Consider the following 9,022-nt stretch of genomic DNA (forward strand, 5'->3'; position numbering starts at 1 on the left):
CAAGAAGAAAATGGGTCCTGATGTGAACGTCGAGACGTTCAAAGCACGACTTGTGGCGAAGGGTTATACCCAACAAGAAGGGATTGACTATGAAGAAACCTTCTCGCCAGTCGCGATGCTTAAATCCATCCGCATACTCCTATCCATAGCTGCAGCTCTCGACTATGAGATCTGGCTAATGGATGTCAAGACAGCCTTTCTGAATGGCAATCTTGACGAGCGCATTTACAATGGCTCAACCAGACGGTTTCGTGGAAGAAGGTCAAGAGACCAAGGTTTATGAGTTGCTTAAGTCCATTTATGGATTAAAACTAGCATCTAGGTCATGGAATATTAGATTCGATGAAACTGTAAAGAGCTTTGGCTTTGAACAGTCAATAGATGAGCCTTGTGTTTACAAGTTAATACACGAAGGTAAAGTTGTGTTTCTGGTACTGTATGTCGATGATATACTACTCATTGGTAATGACGTGGGTAAGTTATCTGAGGTTAAGGTCTGGCTGGCAAAGCAATTCGATATGAAGGATCTAGGAGAAGCCGCGTACATTCTGGGGATCCAAATCTTTCGAGATAGGAAAAACCGGACCCTGTCGCTCTCTCAAGCATCTTATATTGATAAGATAATGGATCGCTTCTCGATGCAAGACTCCAAGAAGGGCCAAACACCCTTTAGGCATGGAGTTTCACTCTCTAAGGACCAGTCTCCCAAGACTGCACAAGAGATTGAAGACATGAGGAAAATTCCTTACGCCTCTGCCGTAGGAAGCCTCATGTATGCTATGCTTTGCACTAGACCTGATATATGTTTCGCCGTTGGCGTAGTTAGCCGTTTCCAATCCAACCCTGGACCCGAGCACTGGATTGCTGTTAAGCATGTTCTTAAGTATCTTCGAAGAACTAGGAACTTGATGCTTACATACTCAGGTACTGACCTGACTATGACGGGATATACCGACTCCGATTTTCAAGTGGATAAGGATTCCAGGAAATCCACTTCGGGATCTGTGTTCATCCTTAATGGTGGAGCTGTTGTGTGGAGAAGTATTAAGCAATCTTGCATTGCTGACTCCACAATGGAAGCAGAATATGTGGCTGCTTGTGAAGCATCCAAAGAGGCTGTATGGCTTAGAAAATTCCTTAAGTATTTGGAAGTTGTTCCAAACGTCGACGAGCCCATGACCCTTTATTGTGATAATAGTGGGTCTGTCGCTAACTCAAAGGAACCTAGAAGCCATAAGCGCTCTAAGCATATTGAGAGGAAATACCATTTGATTCGAGAGATCGTGCAGCGCGGAGACGTGGAAGTGAAGAAGATCTCAACGGTGGACAACCTCGCAGATCCATTCACCAAGGCCCTAGCGAACAAGGTCTTCGACCAACATCGTGAGGGATTAGGCATGAAAGACTACACACATCTTCTTTGAGTCAAGTGGGAGTTTGTTGTCAATGGTGCCCACAAGAAGAGTTGTAATCTTTATTTTGTACATTTGATGTAATAAAGTCTCATGAAGACTCTTGCTTGTAATTGCCTATTCATTCATTAATAAAGTTGAAACGTTCATTCATTCTTTCTTTGATTGAAGCTTTATGATAAAACCTTAGTCTTTTAGTCCATAAACAAACTAAACAACTTACGAAGAGACAAATGTAGATTTGCATGAACAAACTCTTCGTAGTTTGCTTAAAACGATATATTCGCAATCTTAGGGTCAAAGGACTATTGACCTCAGTACGATTGTTAGAAGAATCTATGATGTCTGGTTATGAGGCATTGAGAGTTGGAGACTCTATAGTTCTTCTAGGTATCTTCCGAAGGTACTGAATTGACCAGTGCACTTCTAGAGACAAGATAAGAACAAACCATTTAACCTCTTATGTCTCGAAGTCACTATGTATGAATTGCATCATGCTTACCTTAATCCTGAAATGAGACATGTCATTTCACACCTTAGTATTCTCATTTGAGAAAGTCAGAGATCGGACTCACTATGTGATTCCGAACAGGGCCTATTGGTGAAGTACTAAGTTGTGAGTATGTCATGAGTAACTTTGGGAAGTTCTCATAGATATGGAATTCATGTACAAGATTGCTGAAATGCAATTCATGTCACCTCATGCTTTGTTCCTTGGAGTGTGAATAAATGAACTGGCCAGTGTCCAAATTGAGTCGTGACTCTTTTGGATGAAACAATGTGACTTGTTAGCTCCTCGTCAATACATTGTTTCTAACTTATTCACAAGCGACAAATGAGTTGAGGAAATAACAGCTAGAAGGGTAAAATGGTAATTTAGTAAATCCCGACTAGCTGATGACATTCATGAAGGGTAAACATAGATAATATTCAGTGGATCCGCTCATTATAATTAGGTGAATTCTTGAGTAGAAAATAAATTCATTTGAACCGAGAGATTTTCAGTGTCAGCTATTTAGTGGAGTCAGTTGGCATTAAGCTAAACTTGGAAAAGGTTTGTGAACTTTTGAGTCCAAGTGTTTACCCCAAGCTTTGTTCATTTGGGTCCATGAGGTCACTGTCACGAATCGCATCGATAGGAATAGTTAAACTGGAAGCTAAGTCAAAACGTGAACGAAAATAGTCAAAAGGGTATTTTTGTCTTTTGAGGCAAAGGATGAAATGAATGTCAATAAATTTTGACAAGTTCATTTGATGACTTAATGTCACTCGGCCATGACTTGATCATTGGGCCTCGTGAATTAATTTCATTTCATAAGAGTTTTATTGAAAATTCTTAATGGGCCTTTTTCATGTTCTCATGAATAAATGAAGAAGCTTCTAGAAGCTCCTTCTAGAGACATGTTGGGCGCCTACCCTATAGAGAAATAGGAGAGTTTATTTTGTGCATAAATGTATTTAGATACTTGCCAAAAGAAAAAGAGGAAACAAATTTGCATAAGGATGCATAAGGAACTTCGGCCATGTTGAGAGAAAAGGCAAGCCATGAACAAAATTGGAAACAAATCAAGGGTTCTAGAAGCCCTTGTTGGCCGAGTGTCTCAATAGGGAAAAGAGGAAATTGGCTCATGAATATGTGATATTCTATAGAAGAGGAAACTACCTTATTGAAGGTGAGACCTCTCCTATAAATAGGAGCCTCATTTCCTCACATTTCATTCATCCAAGTTTAAGAGATTTGAGAGACTCTCTCTCTAGAACTTGTGGCCGAAAATCCTCTCTCTCTCTCTAGTTTATTTTCGATTTTTCTTGTCTTGGCACCTAGGTCCTCACTCGACCTAGTGTTTAGCTCTGCGACTTCAAGACTTGTTCTTAAGTCGTAGTGTTTAAAAGTGCCCACTCACTGATTCCTTTTATTTCGAGTGATTTAGTGATAGAAACTATCGTGGTTGCTCGAGGTGCCGAGGAAAGAAAGAGAGACGTGCTGCGAGGGGAGACGAGCGTTGCAAACTTTCCAAAAGCTTCTTCAAGGTTCAAGCTTCAAGAAAGGTTAGTAAACTCTTAGCTCATATTGTTTTTTAATTACATGTACTTGCTTCTTTGTCTAGGTTAGTAAAAACTGTTTTTACTTGAAAAGAAATTTTTTAAAATTCCGCCGCTTCCCGAAGCGTTTAATCTTTTTCTTAAACCCTAGATCAATTCCAACACACACCCCCCAAAACACACCTCAGGGTTTGGAGGGTGCAGCTCGGTCTACGAGCTCCCATTTTTGGCCCGGGCGCGATCACTTGGTCCGGTCTTGGATCGAACCGCCCGAGGTATTTAATCGTTGTTCATTTTCGTGCGACAACAATATTCATAATTAAAACCCTCTAATTCAAATATATTCAAGGTTTGTCTACTTAATTAGGGTTAAAATATTAAACGTTCTTTAGATTTGTGTAGCTTACAATGTTTATTTTTCCATTTTAAAATTAGTTACGAATACAAAAAAAGGTAACTAGATTTTGAGTTTTACGTTGTTAATTATAAATATGATGTTAATTTGGCTAGTTTATAAATATTCATGTATAGAAAGTACCATTATTTAGGGTAAATAATATTTTATTTTCTTTAAAAAAAAATTGCATATAAGAGTTTTAATCACAAAAATAATATTTGAGGATTTTTTGTCATGAAGTAAAAAAAAAAAACAAAAAAAAAAAACTCTTTATGAGTAAGTAAAAACAGAAAGTGACATTACGTTATTTGGTCAAAAGCAAGGGTTTTTGTGATATTTTATAAATGAATGATCTAAGTAACGTTAATTACGCTGGTAGATATTGCATATAAGTTACTTAACACTATAAATAAAAATGTTGGGAAGTCTGAGCTCTTTGTCAAGAGAAGTGGCATTTACAATTACATCACAGCAACAAATGTCAATACAGACATGTTTGATCAATTTTATGATATGGCACATAATTAATATGGTGATTGTAGTATCATGTATTGACGATCATTATAAACTTTTGTAGATTTTTTTTTTTTTTTTTTTTTTTGTTAGTTACTATGAACAAGTATGTATCTGAAGCTCTAAACATACTTGCGCGGTGTTAATGCCAAAAGGCTAACAACCATGCAGTGAAACAAAGATAAAAAATAACAATAATAAAAAAAAAAAAAAAAAAAAAATTACACCAAAAAATAAAATAAAAAATGAGAGAGCAAGATTCACTCAGGCATCACTGACATTTTACATATACATTACATGAACTTTCCTAGTCTAAAAAATTTGATATTTTGTTGCAGAGTGACATCACGAGTCACAACCCGTGTTTAATGACCACTCCTTCGAAAATGCCGTCTGATCTGAAATTCGGAGCAAACAGCCTCGGATCAACTGGCCCCGGAAGGCTAAACGATTGAGCGAAAGAACCGGACGGGCACAATTGCCTGAACTTCATTTCGAAAACCCGCGAAGGTTTCTTTATGGTTTCGCCTCCGCGTGTCGATCCCCGAATATGAACCTTACCCTCGGATTTGATCTCGCAGCTGAATTTACCTGCCCACCACAAAATCATATTCTGAATCAGGTTAGAACTACATTGGGAAGGGAAAAAAAGGTTTACGGAGTCTGTAAGAAACTAGACCTACAATAGTTTTTCCTGACTCCCGGCAGAGCAACTCGGAAATAGTACGCGGCTTTGCTGAAACCAATGTCCACCATTCCAACCGCGGGCCCGAGTTTTCCCTTCATAGCACTTCCTGACACAATGATCGACACCTCCGACTCAGGAATACGCTTCTTCTCACGGCTTCTCTTGTGGCCTGTGAGTGTCTCGGCGGCGCCACGTAGGCCGATCTGATGCTCATGCTCGAAATTAACAAATTCGTCCATATCTATCTTGAGACTACTTACATGTGCCAAAGCCCTGAACTTCTCTAAATCTCTCTCTTCAATGTGGGATGTCGAAGGATCTAGATGTTCAATGAGAGCGATCCCTTTCACGATCCTGAAGCTCGCGGGGTACCATATCTGCTTGTGGAGATCCAAAGGGAAGAAGCTCGTGAACTGCTGAGTTTCTTTGGTGAGACGGCCTTTCAGATACTCGTGGAACATTTCCGGCTTCAAGGTAAGGCTAAAATGAGCATTTCGGAGGAGAAAGTAGTACAGATTCTCCAGCATTGCCACGCTGACATATGAAGGGCCTAAATCAGCGGACACATAAGACGGAGCACCCTTCTCGGATAGTATTTGAAACGCGGATCTCTTCTGATCGTCACTGGTGATGTCAGGACCCAAGTATGTTCCCATAATGAAGTTGAGCAGAAATAACTGGTCCTCAAATGATGAACTAACTTCACTCGTGCCACACCCATTTTCCAGTTGCAAGTCCATCTTATAAGATTTATTCTACCAAATACGTAGATTCCTACAAAATCCACCACAGTGTAGGTTAGAACAGTGTATTCACCACAGTGAAAGATATGACTAAATTGTGTATCATTCCTCAGTTCAACACTGTAAGTCTGGGATTGCAACAACTTAGTTTAAAGAAAAGGAATCAGCAATACTGATCAGAAACGTTACTAATCTACTTGTCCCCTGAACTATAAAATCTTCAACTGAACAAGCAATTTCATGTGAAATGATAACATAAACTCTTCACAAGTCGAAATCATTCACACGGTTCAGCAAGTTTTCCGATTTTAAAATGACAAAAAATTAAATTTTTCATTTTACCTGTCCGCTTATCAACCCCTTTATCAAGATTTCAACACTTTTGTCATCCGTGTTCTTCCCTAAAATAAATAAATAAAACACAGAACGAATTATACAACAGTACAAACGGAAAAAAGTTGCGAACATGTACATGCACAAATTCGTACCCCCAAAGATTAATGGAAAGCCAAAACTCCCGAGAGAACATACGTCCAATCAAGTATATCAAACCCTAAACCCCAAAAATCCATCTGATTTTGCAATGATATTTTTACAGAATATAAATTTGAAAGTTTTTTTTTTTTTTTTTTTTTTTTTTTTTTTTTTTTTTTTTTTTACCCCAAAAGTATAATGGCGTTTGAATGAACGTGAGATCGGCGAAGGAGAGAGGAAGAGCTGGAAGCGTAACGCGCTCTCATTAGTTGCTTTTTTTCGGGCGAGCGGTAATTTACACGAATGTGTCCATTGGTATTTATTTTTATTTTTATTTTTTTATATAGACATTTGCCCGTTTGATATAGTTTGTTTTTAAAAAACATGTTTTCCGACAATTTTTTTTCAAAAATTTACAGGTGTTTGATAAATTGTTTATAAAATAGTTTTTGCTGGTAACAAAAGCTGATTTAGCGTTTGATAAAATAAATATATTACATTAAAAAGACAAAAATAGACATGTTCTTAGAAATTAAATAATAATTATTAATATGCTTATTTATATGCATAAATATGAATAATATTTTTTCTTAAAAAAAATTAAAGATAAAAAAGATAACGTAACAAGACAAACTACTATTGGACTCCAACGATCAACGATATTCCAATAAAATGCACAAATCATTTTTGAACAAGTTTCACTCTTAGATAGAAAAAAAAAATGAGGCAGAGAAAAAAGTTATGTATTATGGTACAAAAATCTTCACAATTTACGAGGGGAGATAGAATTTAGAATATCATATTGGGCGAAGTACAGATGACTTAGAAACACTTTGTACAAGGATACTACAGTAATTTGTATAGTGTTGTCGCTGTTTTTCGGACAACGATTTAGGAGCCAAAGACGGTTAGACCCAAGGCCGGACCAAGTGGTCTCGTCTTGACTCGAGCGTGTCGGACCCGGTGTCCCGGGTCGTCCCTTAGCTGTGGATGTCCCTCGAGTTCGTCAAAGTACCTGAAAAGGAGTAGAGAACACGTGAACTACAAAGGGGAAACAGGGGGGGTGCCCCTGTTTACCTCTCCGACGCTCAACATTAGTGTGATTGAGGTGGAGTATAGAGGTTTTAGGGGTGTTTAGAGGTCGAGACTTGAGAGAAACGAGCGAGGTACGAGTTCGACAGCGTTTCAGTACTCAAATTCGGATTACCTGGGTCAAGGGAGAGACCCTCATATTTATAGGCAGCCAAGGGGTGGTTTGAAGACCCCTTGGCCGAGTGAGCAAGGTTGGGCCGGCCATGGAGAGCCGGCCATGGAGGAGGGCCGGCCTTGGAGGGCCGGCCATGGAGAGCCGGCCTTGGGCGAGGGCCGGCCTTGGAGTGCCGGCCATGGAGAGCCGGCCGGCCATGGAGGAGGGCCGGCCTTGGAGTGCCGGCCATGGAGGAGGGCCGGCCTTGGAGTGCCGGCCATGGAGGGCCGGCCTTGGGCGAGGGCCGGCCTTGGAGTGCCGGCCATGGAGAGCCGGCCGGCCGTGGAGGAGGGCCGGCCTTGGAGTGCCGGCCATGGAGGGCCGGCCTTGGGCGAGGGCCGGCCTTGGAGTGCCGACCATGGAGAGCCGGCCGGCCATGGAGGAGGGCCGGCCTTGGAGTGCCGGCCATGGAGGGCCGGCCATGGGGGAGGGCCGGCCTTGGAGTGCCGGCCATGGAGAGCCGGCCGGCCATGGAGGAGGGCCGGCCTTGGAGTGCCGGCCATGGAGGGCCGGCCTTGGGCGAGGGCCGGCCTTGGAGTGCCGGCCATGGAGAGCCGGCCGGCCATGGAGGAGGGCCGGCCTTGGAGTGCCGGCCATGGAGGGCCGGCCTTGGGCGAGGGCCGGCCTTGGAGTGCCGGCCATGGAGAGCCGGCCGGCCATGGAGGAGGGCCGGCCTTGGAGTGCCGGCCATGGAGGGCCGGCCATGGGGGAGGGCCGGCCTTGGAGTGCCGGCCATGGAGGAGGACCGGCCTTGGACATGGCCGACTGACCTTTGGGCCGGCGACAGGCCGGTCAAGCATATGGCCGGCCATTGGCCGGCTGAGCATATGGACGGCCACTGGCCGGCCGACCCTCGGCCCGGCCATTGGTTTGGGCCGGCCAAAGGCCGAGGCAAGGGTTCGCCCCTCGAGGCCTTGCATCGGTCGCGTGGGTCGAAGTGACGCCTTAGTCCCCGTCGGTCCGAGACGGACCGACAACATTAGCCCCCCGAGTTTCTGGTCGAGCGTAGATCGAGTGGAAACTCAAAATCGACGCTTTCATATGGATTGAGTTTGCGTCATGAGGAATGGCCTTCGCGCGTCGCGAGGGACGACTTTTTGTTTCGGGTTGATCGTGCGTGGCTCATTTTCTCGATCTACCAATGAGGGCGTGATCGATTAGCACGGCTTTATTGTGTTGTGCGCGTCTTATTTTCTCGACTTGCCAACGAAGGCATAACCGATTTGCACGTCTTTGTTGTCTTGCGCGCGTCTTGTTTTCTCGATTTGCCCACGAAGGCATAATCGATTTGCACGTCTTTTTTGTTTCGTGCGCGTCTTGTTTTCTCGATTTGCCACCGAAGGCATAATCGATTTGCGCGTCTTTTTTGTTTTGTGCGCGTCTTGTTTTCTCGATTTGCCACCGAAGGCATAATCGATTTGCGCGTCTTTTTTTGTATTGTGCGCGTCTTGTTTTCTCGATTTGCCAACGAAGGCATAATCGATTTGCACGTCTTTTTTGTTATTT

The 9,022-nt window shown here is 42.6% G+C and overlaps 1 protein-coding gene across 4 annotated transcripts; it reads right to left on the bottom strand.

Moving 5' to 3' along the window:
• Nucleotides 1-4,449: 4,449 nt before the first annotated feature.
• Nucleotides 4,450-6,616, bottom strand: LOC149402463 (increased DNA methylation 3-like). 4 transcript variants are annotated; one of them, XM_089608760.1, is made up of 4 exons: nucleotides 6,457-6,616; nucleotides 6,139-6,197; nucleotides 5,049-5,827; nucleotides 4,451-4,956 (listed from the first exon to the last, which is right to left on the bottom strand). In XM_089608760.1, the coding sequence occupies exons 3-4, from the start codon at nucleotides 5,791-5,793 to the stop codon at nucleotides 4,718-4,720; spliced, it is 984 nt and encodes a 327-aa protein (XP_089464886.1). In that variant the 5' UTR covers nucleotides 5,794-5,827; nucleotides 6,139-6,197; nucleotides 6,457-6,616; the 3' UTR covers nucleotides 4,451-4,717. The 4 variants fall into 4 exon arrangements, with proteins under 4 accessions (XP_089464887.1, XP_089464886.1, XP_089464884.1 ...); XM_089608758.1 differs by lacking the exon at nucleotides 6,457-6,616 and adding an exon at nucleotides 6,285-6,448; XM_089608761.1 differs by lacking the exon at nucleotides 6,139-6,197 and having other exon boundaries at nucleotides 4,450-4,956.
• Between the last annotated feature and the right edge of the window lie 2,406 nt (nucleotides 6,617-9,022).

The sequence above is a fragment of the Urtica dioica genome, chromosome 3 (genome assembly GCF_054948205.1).
Source record: "Urtica dioica subsp. dioica isolate 48M chromosome 3, U.dioica_male_clone48M_v1_H2, whole genome shotgun sequence".
Taxonomy (NCBI): domain Eukaryota; kingdom Viridiplantae; phylum Streptophyta; class Magnoliopsida; order Rosales; family Urticaceae; genus Urtica; species Urtica dioica.

Coding starts and splice junctions, on each gene's coding strand:
- LOC149402463 (XM_089608761.1), bottom strand. CDS start 5,793: ATGGACTTGCAACTGGAAAATGGGTGTGGCACGAGTGAAGTTAGTTCA. Junction 4,957..5,048: donor GGGAGTCAGGAAAAACTATT/GTAGGTCTAGTT, acceptor TGTGGTGGGCAG/GTAAATTCAGCTGCGAGATC.